Here is a 25,107-nt window from a genome sequence, read left to right on the forward strand (position 1 = left end):
ATTAGTTGCTTTAACAATACCACTTACCTTAAGCAGTGGGTGGCTTTGCCAGCTGCCATAGCAGCTGCAGCAATGACTCCTGAGCTCTGCCTCCAGTTGGATAGTTTAGATTTAGCCAGCCTGCCAAATTGGGTCAATGGCAGGCAGGCTCAGGGCAGGCTCACTCTGGGGTAGGGGGTGGGCCTGACTCCATGCAGGTCCACTCCCCAGGAGCAGTCAGGCTGGTTGATATCGGTTGTAATCCAATGCCTTTACCAAACCTCTTGAATTTGTCATCAATAAAGTTTTGGCCTGATTTGAACCATATAAGGTTGTCACAAGTGGTCTTTGGTCAGTGGTGGCCTGCAGGGCAGTGGGCAGCATGGCACCTGGGCATGCAAAGAAGTGCTATAAATGACTCCATCCTCAGGTCCTTGCCTAAATTCTCAGGCCTTGTGACATCTCTCAGTGTTAGCTTTACCCTATAGAATTTTTTCTCCACTGGGTTTCTTTGTTTCCTGCATGAAGTAGCCAGGGCTTCTTCCACCAGGAGCAAGAGTGGAAACCCCCTATTCTTCACCATCTGGTCTAGAGATTTTAACAATTCACTGCACTCAGGAATGTTGGGTGAATAGGCATGCTTCTGCTGCAGAGGGATTCCTTCTGGGGAGCAGTAGAACCACTTCAGTAACTGCTCTGTTCTCACAGGGGCCAACCAGATGTTCATGGGAAGCCAGAAAACAGACCCTGAGCACAACAGCACTCCCCTGCCCTGTGATTCCCAGTAACTTGAATTCCCAGCACAGTTCCTCAGTCAATGGAGGTAGAACACAACTGCCATGGCAGATGGTAACCTTGTTCTCCATGAATTTGTCGAATCCTCTTTTAAACCCATTCCAAGTTGGTGGCTGTCACTGCCTCTCCAACCCAGGACTTTTCCACATAGACCATGAGTAACTCCTTTTTCCCTTCCCTTCCCCCACTGAGAGCTATGCAAGGCCTCTTCCATCTGGAAGCTGGAGTAGTCAGAGAGGCTGTCTCCATTTGACAGTTTATGGGAATCCAGCTTGCTGCCTCCCAGTCTCCTGCTCTTGCTACAACTTTTCAGAAAAGCCCCACCTCTAACTCTAGTCATTCTCTTGCCACCCACTCACTCTATAGACATATTATTTGGCTTGGTTCTTGAGAAATGGCTGGGAACAGGAAGTAGGTTTTGTGTCACACTGTCTGGATCAGAAGCGAAGCTTTCCTCCTACGAGGCTAGGGAGAGATGCTTCTGGGATGTGTCATTGATTTCCAGCTATGAGGGCAACTTTGGAACACCTGCCTTTAGCAGCTTGGGGCTACAGTCGCTGCTCATGAAAGGAAGAAGAAAAGCAATTGTGCTTCTATTCCCTAGCCTGACGTGGGGAGATCTTCCTTTCCCTCTTGCCAGTATCAAAAGATGCCCAGTATCAGCATAAGGAGTGGAAGCGTGTTCCTCTTCAAGATCTTCCAGCTGCCTGGATTGTCCTCCCTTTGGCCAGAATGAGTTTAGAGCATCTCCCACAAAGAGCTTCACACAAAGCTAATTTGACATTAGGGGCAGTATCCAGCGCGCACATTCCTTCAGCGCAGTGATTTATGCTTGTGCAACAGAGCTTCCCCCCTCTCTTCACTGTGTGTGTGTGTGCCCTGCATCTTCCCCAGATCTGCTCTGGAGGGTTGGGGGAACCCCTAGAACAGATTTAGTGGGTGGGTGGGGAGTTCCATTGCTCAAGTGTAAATCCTTGTGTTGATGGGATGATTAGCTGAATACCACACTAGGAGCCTCTCCAGACTTGTGTCTTTTTGCAGGAGTATTCGGCACTTTGCCATTGATGCAATAATGGTGCATTAGTGCTGAATTTACACTGGGCTGTCCACACATCATCTCAGTTTATTAGTTGTTCTGTGATGCTTCCCCAACAGTAGTTGCTTTGCTATATGGAAGGGCCCTCTTGCACCACAGTGTAATAAAAGTGGACCACCACCCCAAGCATTTGTAGCATAAAATGTTACGGGATTTCAGCAGCAAATTATGGGATTGATTGGAAATGGAGCAGTACGTCTGCCCCAAAACATTTTCAGGCTCAAACAATATGGAAAGCAGTACTGCATATAACGGTCCTCATGCCTTCATGAGTAGAGATTATGATGGATGCACAATAAAAAGGTTGTTTGGAGGGGATCTAGGATAAAAATAGGAAAAATAAGGGGTGGAGGTGCCATATGGTGTGGAGATTTCCTCCAGTATTTCAGTATATATAAGCAGCGCCTTTGGTTCCTGCTCTGTCTGTGTTCACCTGCAAGTTTTGTGGTGATGAGGTGTACTTAGTCAACTCATTCAAGCCCTGACAAAATGCCGTGTGTTGATATGCCCTTAGGAAGCCATGGAAAGATTGAGCTAATTTTGTATTTGCATTTTTGTCTGCCTCTCACATAATTTTTAATGAAGTTAGCATTCTCAAGATTCCAACAAGATTGCAGGTTGCACAAGAGGAGACTGAGGTGCCATCTAGCCACTGGCCCTCAAGACATGTATATCAAGTGGGTGTAGCCAGTGCTAAAAGTTTAAAATGTATGGGGATTCTGAAGCCTGCATGTTTAATGCAAATTAAGCAAATACATACTTAGCATAACTCCGCTCATGGAGAAGTGCAGATGTTACTTGAACTCGTCCCTTAGTTGCATCACTTTGTGCATGTTCTCTGCACAAATCATTCCCTACAGAGTTACTATCAAACATTGCTAACAAAACCCAGCTGTATCTATGCATGTGGGAATGATAGTGTTCCTGAAAATTACCTTTTTTGTTCATGAATTTGGGGCTTTGTTGTTGTGCTGTGTTTGTATTAATTCGTTCTGGAGGTCCTGAAACTGTTCTTAACCTGAAGCACCACTTTAGCTAATGTGGCCTCCTGCTGCTGCTATGCCGCCGCCGCACAATTTCTGTTCTCATCCTGAAGCAAAGTTCTTAACCTAAGGTCTATTTCTGGGTTAGTGGAGTCTGTAACCTGAAGCGTCTATAACCTGAAGCGTCTGTAACCCAAGGTACCACTCTATTTGGGTGCAGAAGCATAACCTTCAATAAAATCCTGAAGTCTAACATCAGCAGCAGCACACACATATGTAGTCACAAAAATTTCTGGAAGCCACAGGAGGGAAGAGTGCTCTTGTGCTCAAATACAGCTTGCCAGTGTCCCACAAACATCTGGTGAGCCACTGAGAACAGGGTGATGGATTAGATGGGCCTTTGGCCTGATCCAGCATGCTCTTCTGATGTTCTTATATATTTGTAGTTACATGTCATTGAACTATGAAATATTAAAGCTGAAAGTGTTTGGGTGTTTCTCCCCCCCCCTTTTAATAAGATACCTTCAATGGTGTGAAGATAATTACGGAATGAATGGTTGACCCTGGCCACACCCGTATACTTTGTTTCATTTCCTAGGTTGTTCAGCCTTCACACAGGATTGCCCCAGAATTCCCAGATTTGTTACTTGTGGAGCTGGTCAGAAATCAAGCACACAATCTCAAAGTAAGGTAGTCTTGCTCTGATCAGTGATCCAGACCCAGAGCAGCAACTTCCACTTTAGGTTTATTGTGGCATGGCTGTGTACAACTGGTTTCTGTTTAAATGAACTTTTATTGCAATTTCCATAGTATAATTAGAGAGTCGCTGTATAATAAGTAGTAGAGAACTTAATCCATAAAGAGCACATGAGCTTCTACCACATTCTTCAGATGTACACCATTCTGTTGCAGGATAAATAAATTCTGTGCCACATTTTTTAAAAAAGGGATAAGTTCATAATGCCCTTTGGTGTTGCCATCCTTTTCATGTGTAGGATGAAGAGTGCTTGTAAAAAGCCACTCTGAGATGGAAGTACATGGCTGCGTTTTCATTTCAGTTGGCAATATCCTTGTATGGCTTTGCACGGCTTTTGGGTTGACATTTACAGTGGTTGCAAATTGTATCATTCCTTTGCTGTGTACTTTCAGCAGCAGCTCCACTAAACTTTCTTTCAACTTTTTTGCCAACTGGCAGAATGAGTCAGAGAGATGCAGTCTGAGTCAGCAGGCTCTGCCTGTCTGTGGCTATCTAAACTAGAAGCCTTAACATGGTAACTTTCGCAGAGCTATTGCAACACAGACGAGAATTGCGAATCATCTGAAAGGTCTCAGTTGGTTCATGAACCTTGATCTAGTCAGAAATCAGAGCTTGGAATAGGCAGATACGGAAAAAGTAAAATCCAGTCTTGGAGGAAAGCGTTTATGTTTTTTCTGTCATGCCAGGAGTGGCCAATCTGGTTCCCTCCAGATGTTGTTGGACTACAACTCCCAGCATCCCTGACTATTGGGCCATGTTGGATGGGGCCGATCATAGCTGGTCAGAGCTGATTGGAGGGAACCACATTGGTTACCTGCACATCTCACTATCTGCCAGTTGTAGCTCTGGATAGGAAGGCACCTTGAATGACAAAGAAGCAAATGAGAAACCTAAATTTAAGAGCTGCACAGTTGTAAAAAAAATGGCGGGAGGACCGTTGACCCATATTGAATGCTGTTGGAAGTTCATTGTAAGCTTTCTCTCTTCCCTGCCGGCACAGCTTGTGTTTATGGCTGAAGAGGGGCAAGGTACAAATGCTTTAAATATATAAATATTACTTTTGCTTAGAGCAAAATAAAATCAGTCCCACCCAGGCAAGAGGAATCAGCCATCCCTGCATCTGACCATTCTTTGCAATCCAGAAAACTGTTTGACACATCTAGACGCATCTAGGGAACAGATGTATTTCCAAATGATGTATAGGGTATGTATTTATTAAGTGCATGGAAAATAGGTTAAGTGGGAAGGCAGGGTATTTGCAAAATTCAGGTGAATTATTGGGAGTTTTGGTAAACTGAACATATCTAAATGTGTTGAATTGTTTCTTTAAATGTAAAGGTTCATCATTGTTCCACCCGATGTGTATGTCTTTAAGGGGCCAGAGCAAAATAACGAGACCCAGCTTTACAGCTGTGAAATATAGCAGGTACTGCTGAGTTGTATTGATTAAGCTGTGTCAGCAATTGGGTGTAGTATATAAGGAGCATAGACAGCATCTTAAAAAGTAGAGACATCACCTTGCCAACAAAGGTCTGTATAGTAAAAGCTACGGTTTTCCCCAGTAGTGATGTATGGAAGTGAGAGTTGGACCATAAAGAAGGCTGATCGACGAAGAATTGATGCTTTTGAATTATGGTGCTGGAAGAGACTCTTGAGAGTCCCATGGACTGCAAGAAGATCAAACGTATCCATTCTGAAGGAAATCAGCCCTGAGTGCTCACTGGAAGGACAGATTGTGAAGCTGAGGCTCCAATACTTTGGCCACCTCATGAGAAGAGAAGACTCCCTGGAAAAGACCCTGATGTTGGGAAAGATGGAGGGCACAAGGAGAAGGGGACGACAGAGGATGAGATGGTTGGATGGTGTTCTTGAAGCTACCAGCATGAGTTTGATCACTGCGGGAGGCAGTGGAGGACAGAAATGCCTGGCATGCTCTGGTCTATGGGGTCACGAAGAGTCGGACACGACTAAACGACTAAACAACAACAACATATAAGGAGCAGCACCTAGCTCTCCCATTACCCTGGGGGATGGGTTGGTGGTTGGGTCTGGTTTGTTGTTGATGTATTTAGCGTAAATGGAGTTTCTGTTTTCTTATTAAAACCTTGTTTAAATACTTTTTGAGTCCCTTTTTAATGCTTGGTCTCCCCAGCAAGCTCTCTGCAGCACTACTAAACTGCAAATAGCCAACAAAATGAACCTCTTAAATGTAAAAATGGAGGGAGGAGTCATGTATCAGATGGATAGCAACTCAATGGTATGGGAAAGGAGATACAAGCAGTGGACAGAGAGCAGCATCTTTGGTCATGTAAGATGAAGGATTTATGGAAAAACATGTAGAGAAAAGAGGAGAAGACAAATATGTAAAAAGTACATGACTGGAAAATTAAATCAAACCCAAACCCAGAAGGTCCATTTTAGCACAATTAAGTTGGAGAAAATGGGCATTCATTCTATGAGAGATGGCAGAGTAGGCCAGAATAGAAGATTGGGGCAAGAGATGAGTTGAAAAATTAAAGTAACAAAAGTTGTAGGTCATCATTCTTAAGGTGGTGTTGAACACAAAATGAATATATAATGTAAAAAGAAGGGGGCCTAATACTGATCTCTCAAGAACTCCTGTAAAGGGAAAAAACTGTAAAAAATGAACAATTGGAAAACTCCTTAAAAGAGCGATGAGAAAGTTGTTATTAAAATCATGAGAAAACAATGCCTGAAAAATGTAAGATAGAAAGGAGAAATGAATGGTTGTCTGAATCAGAGATGTATTGGAGATGAGCCCAGCACTAGGTGTGCAGAATATTAACTCTTAGATTTTGCTGAAAGGAGATACGCAATTGGCAATATGCGTCAGAAAAGAGCAAAACCAGATTGAAAAAGATCTATAAGAGAAAGTGAAAGAGAGGAAAGTAGCAAAACAACCCTAGGCATGTCTATTCCTAACTAAACCACAGAATAAGATTATCAATAAGATAAGATAAGAACAAAGGAAGAAAAGACTTAAAAAATAAAATAAAAAGGCCCACAACGGCAGAATTAAAGGAAGAACCGGAAGACAGAAACATGGCAAATGTAGAATAGAACCTAGAAGGAAAGTTCAAAAGGGTAATATAATTTTACATGGGAACTTGGTCAAGAAGATTAGTATTAGCATGGATTTAAATGGAAACAAATCAGATAAGTTAGAGAAAAAGAAGCAAAGGAATCAGCATCTTAATGATATGGAAGAAATGGCAGGAAAAAAGCAATGCAGAAGATGTTCAAAATGAAGGGCAGATAGAAAAAAGTCTTGTCCAAAGAAAATTCACTAAAAGCTAGTGGACTAAAGAAAGAAGAACCCGGGTGGCAGGTTGAAGAAGTAAAGTTTACAAAAAGGAAAGAGTAGGGGATGAGAAATGTATATGAGAAGAAAATTTTAATTGCTTAGCTGAGGACAGAGCTGAAGAAAACATAAAACTGCAATGAAAGTATTCAGGAGAAGAATGATCTTTACACCATAGACCTTCAGCAGAATGAACTATAGAGATAATGAACACTTGGAGTAAACAGGATGACAGAGGAAAAAGAAGCATGATCAACACAGCAGAGCAAAACAGACAAGCGAGAAAGGAAGTACAGAGGTAAGTGATGATGTTGCAGAGTGTGCGAAGGAAGCAGATGAAAGCCGATAGAGATAAACAGAAGTTCTTGGGATCACATGACCGATGGTCAAATGACAACATGAGACAGAGGAGGAATGCGAAGGAGAATATTGAATATTGAGGAATAAAATAAATAAATGGTGATCTAATAAGTTCATTAACAGAACAACAAGAAGAAACAACAACAAGATCTTGGATATTATCAGCTGTGTGAGCAGGGCTTTTCCCCCCAGCTGGAACTTGCCAGAGCTCAGTTCTGGCACCAATCAGGTGGGTGCCATTGCCATTATAAGAGAACAAGGGAGGCGCTCATGTTGACTTTCAGCACCTCTTTTTCAAGAAAAATAGCACTGTGTGTGAGCAAGGGGAAGGAAAGAGCTTCAGAAGATATGAAGATGTCTGCTCAGATGCCCACAGGAGGGCGAGGCACAAAGGAGGGGGGGGGGGGGAGAGGAAAAAAACCAGGTCAAAGATTGACTCATCAAGCATTGAGCATTGCCTTTCCAGATTACCTGTTTATTGAGCACCTAATTTGCTTGCACAATGCCTGTCTGGATGTTAGATTATATCCAATCTTTATTGAGCATTCATTCTGATTTGCTAGTGGGGTGTTTATACGTCTTCCTGTTATTCAGACACCCCAGACATTTCGATGCATTTCCCCATAACTTTGTAAATGGCAAAAAAACCTGATTCTTTTTTAAAAGTGGATTCGTTGGGCTGGGGCAACAAAGCCCTTTAATCCAGTTTAACTGCAGAAACCTACGGTTCTAATATGTGCTTGTATCCCTCCTGCATAATAGTGACAGTCTGGAGGAACAACAGTCCTTTTTTGGAAACTGTGTACTGTGCCCTGCTTTGATACACTCCCCATCCCTGCTTTTGTGGTCCAAGAGAGGTAGCAGAATGAGGAGATACATCGAGGTGCTGGTTGATTGCAGCTGGATAGGTTAGTCACTATTCAATGGTCTTCTCTGGCCAATGATGTGAGGGGAAGTGGAGTACCCATCCACCAGGTCTTCCAAAAAGGAAATGCACTGCTCTCTACAGTGGAAGATTTCAAACATCAGTCCATACATCGTATAAATAATATAGAAGGTTCCCATTGCCAGCAGTCAGGTGGACACTTCGCATACTGAAGAAATCAATTCATGAAGAGTGCAGGCACCATCTTTCAGTTCAGCCACACTTCTGTGCAAAAGCAGGGAAGGGGTGGGCACAGCTGAAGCAGCCTGAGCACAGGCAGGGAGAACTGTGGAAGAGCAGGCGACAAGGGAAGGACCTGTGGATATCCATTCATTTGGCGATTAGTGTCTTGGAAGGACACCGCTTGAGACTTTCTGGCTTTCTCCATTCCCAAGAGCTTATCCTGGTATGTCACCTCTCATTCTCTAAAGTATTCCGTGGTGGCCAGGCACTCTGCAGGGTCACAGCATTGTTCAGGATCCCCTTCCAAGCTTCCATCTTCGGCAAGCTCACACGGTCGAGTCCGGGAACGGCAGCAAATCCCTTGGTTTTAAAATGTTCCCTTCTCTTTCTTCTTTTGTTTGAGACATTTGGCGGCTCCAGCTTTTTAGAAGCAGCCATCTCCGAGACAAATGCCCCTAATGTGCAAGCCACAACTGGATCCAGATGTGCAATAAAGTTGCAGCGTAGGGATGGGAAGAGGGGGAGGCACCCGGAAAGCTTGACTCATCAAGGGCCGACTGTGTTTTGGGAGGTATAGGCTTCTGGCCAGGGAGGTGTGTGAGCGGGGGGATCATAATGCATGCAATGCGACTCCCCTTGAGCTGATGGAAATTTTTAAAAAGGCTGAGAGAAGAATTAATCCCAGAAGTAAGGGAGGGACCAGTTCCTGTGCTGTCTTCCAAAGAACTGCCCTTAAAGGAACTGTCCAGCTGCCCAAATGTTTGGGCAGTTTAAAAGGAGCTCAGTGGAACCTTCTCGCTGCCTGGATTTTGTTGACGTTGCAATTGTACCTGGTGAATGCTAGCATCTGCCATGAGTAAGTGAATGTAAAATGTCAGTTCCTCTGTGTCTCTCGTGGGATTCTGCAAGGGGGCGGGTAATCAGGAGAGAAAGGATGGGCTAATAGAAGGGCAGGGCTGTGGGTATTTCATACTTGCTTAATAGGCACTGTGGAGCCTGATCCAGAAATTTCTCTTACAAACGTCGTTGGTCTCGATACTCCCACAGAATCAGAAGTAAAATGCAGCCTTTGTGCACAAGTCTGTCTATTCTGAGCACATCTTTCATCTCCCTGTTGGGCATTTTCCTGTCCAAAAACACCCCTCTCCAGCTGATTCCCTTCCATTCCACAGGGCTACAAATATAGGTGTGTACCCTTGTCAGCCAAGGTTGTGTGTGGTCCTCTAGGTGTCACTGGACTGTAACACCCATAATCTCTAACCATTGACCATGGCTGGGCTGATGGGAGCTGGAGGGCCACAAGTCCCCCCCCCGCAACTGCTAGAATATTGAGGGTGGGTGGAGAAGCAGCTTGGGAGACCAGGGTACAAATCCCCATTCAGCATGAAGCTCAAAGGGTGACCCTGGGCCAGCCACTGTCTCTCAGCCTGACCAACCTCACAGGGCTGTTGCGAGGATGAAATGAGAAGGGGATAATTTTGTTTGCTTCCTCAAGCTCCTTGGAAGAAAGATGGGAATAGAAATAGATAGAAATAAAAAAATCTGGAATTAAAAAAAAAGGGCTGGTGAAGTTTGCATGTAACATGTAAGTTTATGTCCTTGAGTCAGAGAAATGCAGTTTTTTTATTCCTCTTTTTCAGCCTTACAGCACAATTCTATGCATAGCTATTCAGAAAAGTTCCATTGGATTCAATGATAGTAAGTGAGTATAGGACTACAGCCTTAGACTTGGCCTTACTCTGCACACATTCTCAATTGCTGTTCTCCGCATTGTCAGGGAATAGCCAAAAGCTTACCCAGTAATTACGGGTTAAGGCGGGGCGCATCATGGCCTGTCCCTCATGTTCTGTGTATGATCTGACATGGACAGCTAGGTAAACAAAACTGGGAAATGGTGAGTGTCTTGTCTAAACATTCCTTGAGCCTCCTTGTGCTGGTTGTAAAAGGATTAATGGAAGCAGGGCTCTATGCTGAACACAATTTATGACACAGTATTCCGTGTGTGTAAGAGCAATTGCATTCTGTGGGACTTCAGAATTTTGGAAGTGACTGCTCTCTAGCATTCTATAGAAATTGATTTGTCTGGGGGAAGGGCAGGAGCTCAGTGGGAGAGAATCCACTTTGCATGCAGAAGGTTCCCGGTTCAACCTCTAGCTTGGGAAAATTCCTTGTTTGAAACTCTGGAGAGCTACTTCCAGCCAATGTAGACAATATTGAGTTGATGGACTAGCGGTCTGACTCTGTTCCTATGTTATCTGAGAACAGCTCACATTTGGAAAGACGTTGGGCTGTCTGGACTAATTATATGGGGTGTCTTTGGGTTGTCTACAGATGCAGCAGCCTGAAGCGGCCAGATCCTGAGATAGTAGTGCCACCCCAGAGTGTAAGTCTGGGAGTCCTTTATTTAAAAATGTTTCCCCATATTAAAATCCCTGTAGGGGAAAAATAGTTTATCAGGGATAAAAATTATAGCTCAACCCATTTCCTGCATTGTTGGTTTTCTTCTTGCAAGAAATCTTTAAGCACAGGTGGGCATTAACAAATGTGATCCTCCCACTTGCAGTCTAAAGTGGTCAGTGGAGGCTGACCCACTAGGGACAATGGAGCACTGCCTCACCAACCTCAGTCTGCCCTCAGCGACCCCCCACCTGCCTGATTTCTTACCTACAACCAGTCCAGAGCATGGCACTGGCTGTCAGCTCCTTCCTCCTTAGCCTCATGATTGTCCTTGTAGAACTTGGAAGGTGGGAGGATGGGGTCAAAACTAGAATGAATTGGCTGTGGTGCCACCTACTGTTGGTCTCCTTGCCTTCTGCCCTACCACTCCCAAAGGGAGCAAGCCAACACTGAAAGCAGTGCAGTTGATTCTTTCACCTCAGAACTCTGCCCCCTCATGCCCACCTTAGTGAGCTGCGCTTGTGGGCCAGGCCAGCATGAGTTCTGTGGAGAGGTCATTTTCGAAGATGGAGCATGAGGTATAGCTTTCCTGAGAAAGTCCCCAGGACACCTCTGCTTAACTCTGCTCTCCATTAAGAATGGCATGGCAGACATGCCCCATTTTCCAGCCGTGTGTCTGGACGGGCTGATAAGACTCAGACGGGCAGCCCGTTTGCATGAGGAATTTGCAATGTTTTATTTCACCCTCCCCTCCAAGAAACAATCCATTCTCTCCCTGCCCCTTGGACTCCCACTCTGATTCTTCATATGGGCTAGCTTATGAATGCCATGCCCTTTAAAGCCGAAGGAGGGAAAAAGAGCCCCGCACAGCTAGTGGTGTTGTTTTTGGGCGTGTGTGGTGTTGTACTTGGACAGTGATGCATTGACGGGTGGGGTGGGGGGGAAGAGAGGCTGTGCTAATAAGGTGGAGATTGGGAAGGAAAATCCCTTTCGAGTCTGAAAGCTTTTTCCTCTCTGCTTAATCACACTGCACACCCTGCTCTCCCAAGCTCACCACCCCAGAAAGCCCCAGACAAGCAGGTCTGCCTCCCCTTTCACCGATGTCTGAAATCAAGACCTTGGCTCCTCTCCATCTTCAACAGAATACTGTGTAACTTCTTCCTCCTCTCTGCCAGCTTTGACTAACAGCATCTGCACTGGCTAACTTTTGCACAAACAATTGCTGCTTCTTGCTTCACTATGGCAGAAGGAGAAGCTCACTAAGGTGAGGCCAAGAGTTTCCTGTCCCTTGGATGTAGTAACCATCTTGGAGGTGCAATTTGAGATAGAACAGCGCAGCGAGATGGATTTTGGAAGCGTAATGAACCAGGTACTATTTATCTGTCTTTCCCACCCCCCTCCCCTGATTTAATAGGAAAGTTGGGAGAAGTGTCAGTGGGAAATCAGAAGAACTGCTTGAAAGTGAGTGAAGAAATGCATTTAGTTTAATCACAAAAATTCTAGGGGCTAGAAGTATACAGGGATTATAAAATGAGTTGCAAAATGGTGACAGCTAAAAAAAAAACCAGCTGGGCATTTGGGGAAAGCAATAAACATCTGAAGAAAGTTAGGAATATGCTGTTGAAGGATTATGTGCTGTACCGTTCTTCTGTTCCCATAGTAATCTATTTTCAGTTCAGTGTGCTTCTGTGTTCTCTCCTTTTTATTGGGACAGGCGTATCTTTCCTTCGGTATGTAAAGGAAATGGTCTGTCATTCTGCACCCATAACCCTGCTAGCACCACTGTTAGCTGGCATAAAAGAATATACTGTAGCAGGCAGGTTTGATGGGACAGTTTTGGATTCAGCACTGTGAAAGTGAGGAGGAGAATGCAGAGCTGAAGGTGGGTGCCTGCACATAAACTCTGCCCCCTCCACCTGTTGGCTCATCAGCTTGGTAAGGACTATGGGGCAAATAATTGGAAGGATTGGAAGGCGTTTGCAGGCAGCAATCAGAAGAAAGTGCCAAAGTTAGATTTCAAAAGGGTGAAGTTATTTTATATCAGAAGGAGATGTGTAAAGCAAAATTCAGATTTGACCACTTTCCTAAATCCCCAGCATATAGACATGTACACATATCACTTGCCAAGTCTGATTAACTTTACCATCAGAGCAGAAGTGATCCTTGTCATTGATTGCTCATTAAGCGCGATTGTGGAATTTTTTTTGGTAGCATGTTCATATATTTAGAAGTGTCAGTGGTAGAATCAGTGTGTCACATGAACTGCAGGTAGCATTAACTTTGATTTTTAGTAGCAATTGTAAGGAGCTAAAGTTGTCACAGCTGAAAGTCAGAGTCAGCAGCAGGTCCAGATTTTTACTGAAGAATTCCTCAAAGCACATGGATTCAAACTTGCTCATAATTTCAGCTCTGGTTTGTGTTCCTCGCTTTAAATCTTAACTGAAGCTCTTCATTAACTAAGCTGCAGGGATCCACTATCCAATATATATTTGCAATATTTTTGTAAAGCTCTCCCAATCCACCTTCTATCCAGAGAGCAGTAACTCCAGCCTTTAACACCAATGTCTACACTCTGTGAGGGTTTTGTTAGGAAAGAGATGGGATAATTCTGACCGTTTTCCAGACTGGGGGGTCCGTGGCTGGCACCGTCTCTTTCTGCCTTCGATGTCAGGTCCTGCAGTAATTGTTCTTCTGGTTAATGAATGCCCACATAGTTTGGTGGCATGAAATTCAAGAACCCAAGTTGCAGAAATCCAGAATTCTTCTCATTTCCTCAGCATGGCAAGTATCCGTGCTGTACCCCAGATGCTCTGATTTTTCTTAGGAGACTTATCGAGAGAGGCTTGACAGTCCCAGAGAAAGCTAGGCTAACGCGATGGTATGTCTGGCTTGATTTCACACTCTGAGCAGAGCTTTCAGCACAGATGGATTTAGGCTTGGTCCGCGATCTGTTCTTTGAAAAAGGAAACAGCCTTTGCAAGCCTGGAAATGGATGCGTCATCCTACAAAAAAAGCAAAACAAAGGCCGCTGTCGGAAGCTTCTCATGACCGGCCGGAGGCTACAGAAATCAACAAGCTCCAGGCAGTCTGTGCAGAGTACATGTTAGAGAGAGAAAAGCTTAGAGTAACTGCATGTTGTGACATGAATCTTGGGCATATTGGACAGCATTCTAGGTTGCAGGGGGAGGAATCCCTCACCCAACAGAGGTTAGCCAAGGGGTCATTTTTCTCAGGCAGAAGGACTCACTAATACAGGCTGGTATGCAGGTATGTGGTGAGATGTTCAATGTTTATCCACTAAATCAACATCAGTGACTACAACCTCTGAGCCCAGGCACAATGATAAACACAAGAGCACCAAACATTATGTGGAAAAAAGTTCAATTACAGTCAAACAATGGGCACATTTCAGAAAAGGGTAAGCACATTAAAATCCTTCTGAGATAGATGGGCTTTTAAGTTCTGATCTGTGTGGTTTATTTTGCTTTAATGTCAAGCAACATGTCAAGCTTTGCTTGGTGTGATTCCTATGCGTTCAGCAACAGAGTTCAGTATACCACATCCTTCAACATTTGATTGACATTTGCTTTGTATTATGGCCCCAATTCAGATTTAGTCAGGTCCTGGGTGGAGATGTGCACCCTCTGTTCTCAACCTTTGGGTCCCCAGATGTTGTTGGGCTACAACTCCCATCATCCCTGAGCTCTGGCCTTGCTAGCTAGGGGTGATGGGAGTTGTAGTTCAACAACATCTGGGGACCCATAAGTTGAGAAAGGCTGAATAAAGAGACAATTATGTATGGAATTTCTTTTGCAAGGTTTTATATTTTTGTTAAACTTATTTTTTTTAAAAAAACCTCTGCCTGCAGTGGCAGCAAGGTGAGGCAGATGGAGAAGGAAGTTGTGTTGGGGAGAGCCACGATAACAGTTCACGTCTGTGTTGAAAACAGGTGGCCAGTCCCCCTCTTGTGTGTCTCATTCTCAGATCACTAATTTTGTTAGATTTTTAGATTTGCTTCTCCAGTGAAGACAAATCTTCCATCATATTGTCCAAACAAGCACTGTTTGCAGGTGACTGGGTACCCACATTTAGGCAAAAACCACCCCCCCAAACCCATGCACGTTAGCTTACCAGTGCACATATAGTAATTGAGAAATGAAGCTATAGTTGAAAAGACAGGACCTGTGTAAGGTAAAGGTAAAGGAACCCTGGGCGGTTAAGTCCAATCAAAGGCAACTATGGGGTATGGTGCTCATTTCCCTTTTCAGGCCGAGGGAGCCAGTGTTTGTCCACAGCTTTCTGGGTCATGATTAAATCACTACTGGCACATGGAGGACCGTGACGATTGCCAGAGCGCACAGAAACGCTGTTTACTGTTCCACTGCAGCGGTACCTATTTATCTATTTGCCTTGGTATGCTTTTGAAATGCTAGGTTGGCAGAAGCTGGGACAGAGCAATGGGAGCTCACCCCATCACTCAGATTCGAACTGCCGACCTTCCAATCAGCAAGCCCAAGAAACTCAGTGGTTTAGACCACAGTGCCACCAGCACCTTTTCCCCAAATCATTGTAGATGTGTTCATGAAGCCAATCTTCCTGCATAGGAGGAATGCTGTGAGACAGCTATGTGGTTTTAACCCATGTTTGGACTTCACCGTATTTCTAGGGTGAGTTGAGGGGAGAAAGCTTCAGCAAAACACTTAACAAAGGGCTAGAGTTCTTTACAATAAATCTGCCTTGGCAATTAAAGCAGTGTGCTTGGGGCATTGTTTTGTGGAAGGGTGTAACATTAATGAGGCTTCCTGGGGCTGGGTGAACTCTTTGGGAAGTGTGTTTATTTTCTGCTTGTTTGGACTCACTTAACTTGGCTATCTCTTTGGACCATCCCATGCTTCCCATTAGCTGCTCTAGCCACTGTTGTTTTCATTGTGCATTTCTCCAGTGTTTTGCTGAATACTTTTGTTGACATGTCAACACTGGGACTTCTGCAGAAGCATAAAAAGGGCCATAAGTATTAGAAGGCACTCTACTCTCTTGAGATAGATGGTGAATAATTGGGATGGGGACAGAGCAGGGATATCAGTTCCTAGAACTGCCGAGCAAGAAGGAATCTCTTTAATCCTCTGCCATCTCAAACCTGCTGGTGCAGGGGGTGAGTTCTTTAATTTCCCACTATGCCAGATCCAGGGTGGCAAAGCAGAGGACCCCGAGAATCAGCTCTTTAGGGGGATTTGGAGGACTGTGGATCAACCAGATCCAAATCCACTGGCACCCTTCTCCTGAAATACCTTGTATGGGGGATTTTTGATTACTATTACTGGTGGGAGAATCATGAGTAGTGGTTTTCAGTCTGTGTGGGCGAAACTGGAGTCTCTGCTGTGGTGGAGCCCTCCATTCACCCATGGCAAATGATGGCACTCTTCTGCACTGATGGGGGCTATTTGGGGATGCAGTTACACACAGTCCTCTTCCTCCCAGCCATTAACAGCAGGGAGCAGGTTGGGTCTGCACTTTAAGCATTTTCACTATCATTTAAATGCATCTGTTAAAATGTAATCATGGGCATGTATAACAGTGCAGTATAACAGTGCAGAATCAGCAAACTGAAACATTATTTGGTTTAATGAGACTATAAGCCCTTTCCGCATGTCCTCCTCCACCTCCTCCTTTATAAAACTCCGGTGCATATAATGGAAGATAATAATTTCTAGTCCTTACAAAACTGTAGAAGAAAAAGAGTGAATTATTCTGAATGCTTGCACTGATGAAGGCTCTGAAGTCAAAGAGCTAAACATTGCAACTTCTTGCCCCCCCACCCCCTTGTGGTTCTAAGTCTCTTTCTTTGCTCCTGCCCCTCTTGGCCTTAGACATCCTTCTCACTTTCTTTGCTACCTCTCCCCCAAGACATTGGCAATTTATTGTGCATAAATCCAAGGCCTGTGTTCAGATCAAACAGTAGCTTCAGTGAGGGACATATCCATGTTTGCAGACATTTCTCAGTGTTGCATAAAGCCTGAATTGCACCTTATTAAAATGAAAAGTGGTTCCCCCTTATGCTATCCTCAGCATCTGCAGAAAACAAGTGATCTCTGTTCTCTTTCACATAGTAGAAAACAATTATCTTATCTTACTTCTATATTCTTTACTTGAGCCTAAGCCTAATCAATTTCATCCTAGTTTCTGCTCAAAGCTGGAAAATATAAACTCTAAGACTGCTTTCTTTATTTTTTGGTCCCCTTGGTTCTTTTCCCACCAGGTGTAAACCATGCAACTGGCTGCTGTCTTCTACATGGGGGTGGCCTGGCATTTAAAGATGTTTGAGACAGGCCAGTGGTATTTGCCTCTGGAGACAGACCTCCTTTCCCAGGCCTGCTGGTTCTTGCAATATCTTAGTTGAGATCTAATAACAGCAAATTACTTTTGGTCTGAGGTTGAAGTGAGTTTTGCAGGCAATGCTGTGCTTACATACTGCCAAGTGTAACTAAGCAGATGCCAATAACTAAGTAGTATCGGAGCCCGTTATGCCTCTCTGCCCACCCAGATGCACTCTGGGAAATCATACATAGATATCTATATCTGCAAGGAAGCTGTTTGTTTGCTAAATGTATGCATTTCCCTTTCAACATACAATGTTTGTGCCTTCCAGCTCTTTTGCTGCTTCACACTCTAATCTCTATGTGTATCCATAGGTTCTGTTTTTCTCTTGCTGGGAGTGTAAATGGATTCTCTCCCACTGTAGAGATGGCATTCTCCCGTCCTTTCTCTAAGGAGCTCAGGATGGCAATACATGGGGCTTTTCCCTATTTTACCACACAAAAACCCTTCAGGGAGGGTTAGGTTAAGAAATGGTGATTGGCTCAATATCACCTAGAGAGGTTCATGGCTAGATGTGGAGGTGAGCACGGGTCCCTCCAGATCAAGACCTACACTTTGGTCTAGTCAGTGCACCACACTGGCTCTTTTCAGCTCTCCAGTTGTGTACTTCAAACACACAAATAGCCAGTACTCACCACATGGAGACTTGTGGAAATGTTGCTGTGTGGCAGCATCACACTCCTTTTGGCAGCTGACACTGGCAAGGAAACTCTCATGGTTTGGGCAATCCATGTGGTGCGTGACGCTTACATTTTTCAGCCATTACATGGCACCTTCATTTTCAACAAAAGCTGTCTCGGTGTAACATTTCTAATTGTGGAAGACACACTGAGGCTTCTTGGTACTGGATGAACTCTTTGGGAAGTGTTTTTTATTATTTCCTGCTTGTTTGGATACACTTCACTTGGCTATCCCTGGGTCATCCCATTCTTCCCGTTAGCCGCTCCAGACACTCTTGTCTGCATTGTGCCTCTCCAGTGTGTTGTTGAATAATTTTGTTGACCTGTCAATACTGGGACTTCTGCATAAGCATAAAAAAGGCTATAGGTATACCTCTCTTGAGGCAGATGTGGTAAATAATTGGGATGGGGACAGAGCAGGGATATCAGTTCCTAGAGCTGCTGAGTAAGAAGGAATCCTCTGCCATCTCAAACTTGCTGGGGTAGGAGATGAGTTCTTTAATTTTCCACTATGCCAGGTCCAGACTGTGTTGCAGAAGTGGGGGTTATTAGGGCTTCAAGGTGCCTAGCATGTGAAGCCTCTCGCATGACACAGTGTTTTGAACACTTTTGAACATGTGCATCAGGCCTGGTGCCATGGAGGGGAACTATATTAATATGATCAGGGATGTGTACATGCATTCCATTAGCCTGGCCCTGTCTGGGAGTGCACTGTTTGTTTGTTTTTGCACGCCCAGGGTGAGAACCAGATGGCTAACAGGCACGCTGGTTGGCACTACTGAGACTGCTGAGTCATTGAGGCTGTGCTGAGTCATTGAACGGCGTTTGGGTGGATTGACCATGACTCCCTGCCTGGGTTTCCATTAGGCTGTATAGATCCAAGAAATCATCCCAGGCTAGAAAGGGAGGAGGAGACCATGGGCGTACACTGCCGCTGAGCTGTTGGGTCTGGCACCATCAGAAAGTTGGCTACAAGCTCCTGCTTTCTTGGATGGGGTTCTTGGCAACATTCCTGTTTGTTGCAAAAGCAGCACTTCCTGGTGCAATTTTATTTTTTAAATCGTAGCATGGACATGCTTGGTTGTTACATATGTTTTGTGAATGCCATCACCAAGGAGTTCCAGGAACAAAGTCGGGAGTCCAGTGTGCTGATAGCTGTTGGTTCAAACATTTGAAAGCAGATCACAGCTCACTCACTGAAGGACTCCCAACATTACGAAAGTGCTAGAGGATATAAAGGACAATTGGAGGAAGCACAATATTATTCTTCTGATTTATGCAGTGCTATCAGTGTACATGGTTTGGTGCATCATGAACACAAAAGACAGGTCTCTGCCCCAAGAAGCTTTCAATGGAGAAGAAAGCAGAGGGAAGGAAGGAGAGAAAGGGTAACAACTTATGGCTCGGTGACAGCAAAGGAAGGGCTTAAGCAATGGTGTGAAGGAGAAGTGTGCTGTAGGCAATGTGACTAATTTGCATTATACTTGGGATTATTGACAAGCACTCACTGGGGGTCAGGGTGCCAGTCCCTGGAAAATTCCATGAGGGTAGCCATGTCTGGAGTAATGTTAGGGCCAGCTGATTTATTGTTATGTGAATTTCCATTGGCAGCTACATACTTGTTTATCAGATGCATTTAGTGGGGTGAGAATGTGGCAGGTAGGTGTGTGCAACACATGGCTGGAGGCGTTTGTAGATCAGCTCCGTAACATGGGAACTCAAGATGTCTGGAAAAAGCACCCTGGTGGAGGCTGCTCAAGGTGAATGCAGTAGATTAGTTTAACATTTGTTGAAACAATGTAGCATGAATGCTAAACATGAATGCGCTAAAACAGCCAGCTGGGAAGCAGCTATTTTTGTTCAAGCCTAAGGTCAGAGACAGGAGACTCTTGTTCATCTGAAAAGTAACAGATAAAACCTAGTGGAAGGGTAAATGACAGGTCAAAGGCATCAAACTTTGCACTGGCCTTTTCCTCACCGCTGTGGCCAATTCTAGTCTGGGATTTGGCTCTGAGTGTGTGTGACAGGTAAAACCTGTCTTTGCTGCAGACATAAGTAGGATTCCCTCAGGCTGTGTGCTGGCCTGGAATAAGTGGATGAAGTCAATTTGGGTTTCCCACCCTCATCCTGAGCAAGACCTTGGTTACTGGGGGTCAATGCCTCAGCTTGGAAAATAGGATGAAGGCCAGGAAGTGAAACCCATAAGGTAAGGCAGGTGTTTGTAGATTAGACCCCCCACCACCCTCAGATGTCAGCTGGGAGCTGCTGCCAGGGGGAAAAAAAATCAAAGCTGGTAAATCATTTATCTAGATAGGCAGACATAGCAAACTCTAGATGAGTTTAGCTGGGAGAGTTGGCGCAAAGGGAATTTGATTAGCATACTAAGCAGGCAGAAATCTACAGGTGACTTTGTCTTCTCTCTCACATTTTCTGCAAAAAGTAAAAACTCATGGGTGCACATGTGCATTTTAGAATTAGTTTGCCAGGTAGAGAGCTTCCCATAACCCCCACCTTGTAGCTGCTTTTTAGAGCATTACCTGCTTTCTTATCATGTGTACCAGTTAGTATTCGCAGCTAGCTGACTGGTAAAAAATAACCTTTTGGGTGAGATGGACAGTAACTGCTTTGCTAGCATATGTTGAGATTTGAAATTCTGGAAAAAGGTGCAATTTGGATTTAGCTTTCTATTGACCTCTGGAAAACACACAGTCTTCTGATCTGTTGAAATATAAGTGTGTACATACCATAGTTCTTAGCAGCCTTTCAAAAAAAGTCTATAAAAGTAATGAGTGTATCGAAATATTTACTAGACCACTTGTCCACATGTACTGTACCCATATTAGTAACTGTACTTTGTTAAGGCTTGCTGGGAATTATAACTTGGTGAGGGGTACACTATAGTGCCCAGAATTCTTTGGGTGAAAGAATATAGTGTTCATGTAGCTAGGTTTACTTGAAGGGAACAACTACAGTTGCTGTTAAAAGTTGATGTCACTGTGTCTGCCTGGGAAATCACTTGAAGGGGCAGGAAATGAATGTAGGAGAGAAGCTGTTCTCTCCCCCACCCCCGCCCTCCCTATGTAAATATTTATGTGAACTGCCCCAGGTTTTATGGCTAGGTCAGCTTTTAAGCCTAAATATGTGTATAAATGTCAGTAAGTCCATTTGGATTTTGCATAAATAAGCATATGTGTGCAAAGGCAGGCAAGTGTGCTCCCATGCAGGTCATGCTCAGACCCCCTTGTTCCTAAATGTGAAGGAAAAGGCAGATCCACATGAAACATCTGAAGCTCATTTAAAGCACACGACTTCCCCAGAGCATCCTGGGAACTGTAGTTAGTTCAGGGCAGTGGCGTAGCGTGGGTTGTCAGCACCCGGGGCAAGGCAAGTAATGTGCGCCCTCTAACCCATGGATTTGCGCCCCCTAACCCGTGGATTTGCGCCCCCTAACCCTAACCCCAGGTGTTGCGCCCGGTGCGGCCGGCCCCCCCTGCACCCCCCACGCTACGCCACTGGTTCAGGGTACTGGGAATTGTAGTTATTGTGTGTGTGTGTGGGGGGGAGAACTGCAGCTGCCAGGATTCTTTTGGAGTGCCATGTGCGTAAACATAAGATTATGTGGGGCAGGGTTTTGTGGAGGAGTGGATTCAGGCAAAAAGTCAGGGCGGAACAGCAGGTTTGGGGTCAGGAGATCTTCTGCCGACTTCGAAGCTGGTGGTTTCCAGCCAATTTTCAGCGTCACCCTCTATGAGTCCCAAAGAGGAGCTTTGTAAACTTTGCCTTTTTAGGCTTGGGAGCCAACAGCAGCAAACAGAAAGGCCCAGCTGCAAATGAAAATCCTCTCCTTGTGCAAACAACAGTAAGTAGGAAGCTGCCACTTGCCGTGTCTCGCTCAAAAGGGCACAACAATGAAGGTTTTTAGGAAGTATTCAAGAGGTTTGTTATCCTGGCCCCCATTCCACAAGCGCCAAACAGGCAAAAACCCTGGCAGCTGCTGGTCAGGATTTATAGCTCTTGGTTTGTTTTTAGAGACTAGAGAAGGAGGGGTGGTTCTGACAATAGCAGCACCTCCTGACGCAGGTGAGGTTGCTTCCAGGTCACCTGTTTATTATTGAGCATTCAACCTGATTTGTTTGCAGGGAGATTAGACGAAGTTAGCTATTTATTGAATATTCATTCTAATTTGTTTACAGGAAGGTCAAGTGATGCTGCATCAAACAAATGCATTTTACTGTCATCTTCCAATTTTGCAAAGTGTCCAATCTTTTAGAGAAGTCAGAGTTTCAGCTATAAGTGCATAGCCTGAATTTGCCAGTATGTGTTTGAACCCTACCTGAATATATAGTGACAGTTTGGAAGTGCCCTCCTATATTTTTTCCTACATGAGCAAGTAATTTTGAGGAAGGGTTTTTCCCCATTGGTAATGCAGGCTATGTACACATTAGCCACCTTCCACTGTGTTTCAAGTTACAATTGCACACTGTTGTACACACCAGAGGTTCATTCAATGCACATTACTTGTTTGGTATTGGTATTATATATATATTTATACCCCACCTTTCCCCCTCAAGACTCAGGGCTTTCTCTGCCCCTGCAAACCCCCAAACTCCTGTCCATGAAGCTGTCACCTGTATACATGTTCTGTCATCCATGTATGCACAATGGCTGTCTAAAATGTAGACATCTCAGCTTAACTGTGCAGTGAATGTGGCTCAAGTTTTCATGTGTGTGTGTGTGTACATGTGCATGCCATAGACTTGAACCAAATCCCTTCTCCTAATTTTTTTTTTTGTAAACATTCGAAAGGATGGGAGAACAAATCACAGATCTTCATAATCTCATCTGAATCAACAGAGTCCTGGCCGTGGTGATGAGGGAAAAGCAGACCTGAATGAAGAGTTCTGTTGCATTGTGGGCAGAATTGTCAGCCAGGCAGAATTTCTCATCCTGGTAATTAAGATGTGAGCCAGAAAGACCCTTTGCTTAACCTTAGATCCAGGAGGGTGGACTAGTAAGTGAGGCTGCCCTGGCAGATTAGTAAGAATAAAAATGCAAGAAGGGAAGAAAAAAATGGAGACATTTTTGCTTTTCCTTGTAATCTCTTCAAATCTGATCTGGAACAAACACCAGGCTATAAATATGCAACTTCCTGATGCCATTTGTAATGGTATTTCTTAAGTTCAGATTACAGTGTTTCAAGCCCTAGTGATATTTTATCAGTCATCCTGGCTTTTAAATAAATAAAGCCGCAGCTGACCAGAAGGGAGTTGAGATTCCATAGCAGGACAAGTTAGAGCCAGATAGGAACTGAATACTTGGGAAAGAAGGTGGGAGAGATCAGATAGAAGTATGATCAAGTATGATCGCAGACGCCAGCGGCATCATTGAGCTTGCTTGTATTTCTTAAATAAGGCATAAGGAATGCAGTGGATTTACGGTTCCACAATACAATGCATCACTGGTAGCCTATTGCTGGGTTTACTAACAGAGCATTAGGCTTTGACAGTATAGATGTTATTACTGTAGCTATAACTCTTAGCTGGTTGCATTATTGACCTGCAGCTGGTGGGTCATGGAAATCATGAAGAGAGTCCAGGTCATAGGTGCTTGTGTGTGTGTGTGTGTGTGTGTGTGAGAGAGAGAGAGAGAGAGAGAGAGAGAGAGAGAGAGATAGTTCTAGATGAGTTAATGGATTTGGGAGTTGCATCTACCTGGCATTGATCTACCTCTCACAAATTTGCCTTGGTTGTGCTTCCTTTTTTCATTGGGTATTTCTTGTTGGAATATATGGTCAAAAATCGGGTGCAATAAAAAACCAAAGAAAGGGGATGGAAATGGATTGGGGTGGGAAGTAGTAAGCCCTGGAGGTCAAGGTTTAGACGCCAAGGTGAGGAACAAGAGAGCTGTTCCAAGAACAGAACATCCCACTCCTTTGTCACCAGAAGCCCATTCCATGGCTCATTTTGATTTCATAGCCTTTTCATAGTTTCAGACTTTCTTGCAACATTATAAAAGCTAGAAAATTCCCTTTTTTGGGGAAAAAATGTAGATGGGAAGATTCCTAGGGAGTAGGATTCTGGTTTGGAATGCATGTTCTGTGCTTCATAGCACCTATGGAAGCAAGAGGAATACACATAATCCAGCCTTTTACTAATACTCCTTGTTCCTTGAAGGCATTCATCTCCACATTAAAGTCATCACTTCAGCGTCTCTCAGTAAAGCTCACTTTCTTGTAGTAGCTGAAGGGTCCCTTGTACCAAGGATCCCTTTCATGGAAGGCGCTGGCTAAGGCCTCTTGAACCTCACATTGCTATGGATAAGAAATGGTGGGCAAATAGCCTTTGTTCACATTGAAAGCGTGCAACTTCCCCTCAAGAATCTTGGGAACTGTAGTTTGTTAAGAGTCCTGGGAATTGTATCTCTGCCAAAGGGAAACTACAGTCCCAAAGACTCTTTGTGGGAAGCGCATTAAAGTGTATGGTGCGGACGTGACCTTTCTCAGGGAAGCACAGTTACCATGGTTGATCCGATAATCTTCCAAGGACCTTCAGGCTTCCTGGGATCTCAGTCAGAATTCTTTGAAATCCACATGGCTCCATCAGTCTTTCCAACTCTGGTTGCTTCCCCTCTGGAGCCCTTTGTTGCTGCAGAGACAACACCTTTCCAGAATTAGCTGGAAGTGCAATTAAAAACAGTGCTTCCATGGAGTGCTTAATTAATTCAGTACTAATTTAACTAGCCATTCCCCTCTCCATGTATACAATCCTCCTGTAATATCTAATCACAAGTAAGCTCCAGTCAGTAAAGGTTCTTTCCAATGACAATTGAAAGATTCCTGTTTGCACGTCAGCTGTTTTATTGCTACCCTGGTCATTGTGGCATGGGGTCTGGTGCTGAATTGCCCCCTTTTGTCACCTGTCTTCTAGATTTGTATACATTCTCTTGATTTGTATACAACTCTTCTTCTTCTTCTTCTTCTTCTTCTTCTTCTTCTTCTTCTTCTTCTTCTTCAAAATAAATAAATAAAAATAAAAAATTGCCGCAGACCTCCCCCCCCCCCACTGGCATGTAATGATTTAATAATGGCATTGTATGGATTCCTCATTTTTAAAAAGTGATTGAACAAAAGATGGAAACCAGAGAAAGGGCAAATGTGGAAGCAATGTCTGGCCTTTTCTTAATAGTGATTGTGGCTGAAATGAAAAATAGTTTCTTTTTTTCTGTTGGTTTTCAGGTAAAGTCGTTTGTTCTCAAT

General features: G+C 44.2%; 1 protein-coding gene across 44 annotated transcripts in view; it reads left to right on the forward strand.

Moving 5' to 3' along the window:
* TNS1 (tensin 1) overlaps positions 1-25,107 on the forward strand; it is a 330,451-nt gene that overhangs the window by 145,058 nt on the left and 160,286 nt on the right. For 6 of the 44 annotated variants that reach the window (XM_083727752.1, XM_083727762.1, XM_083727763.1 and 3 more), the window contains exon 1: positions 11,683-12,166. The exons of 26 other annotated variants lie outside the window; for them this stretch is intronic. In XM_083727752.1, coding sequence (XP_083583878.1) covers positions 12,140-12,166 — 27 coding nt within the window. In that variant the 5' untranslated portion in view covers positions 11,683-12,139. Of the gene's footprint in view, positions 1-11,611; positions 12,167-25,107 lie in introns of those variants that run through there. 12 more of the 44 variants (XM_083727753.1, XM_083727766.1, XM_083727760.1 and 9 more) reach the window with 5 other exon arrangements.

Source organism: Podarcis gaigeae (genome assembly GCF_964106915.1).
Source record: "Podarcis gaigeae genome assembly, chromosome: 1".
Taxonomy (NCBI): Eukaryota; Metazoa; Chordata; class Lepidosauria; order Squamata; family Lacertidae; genus Podarcis; species Podarcis gaigeae.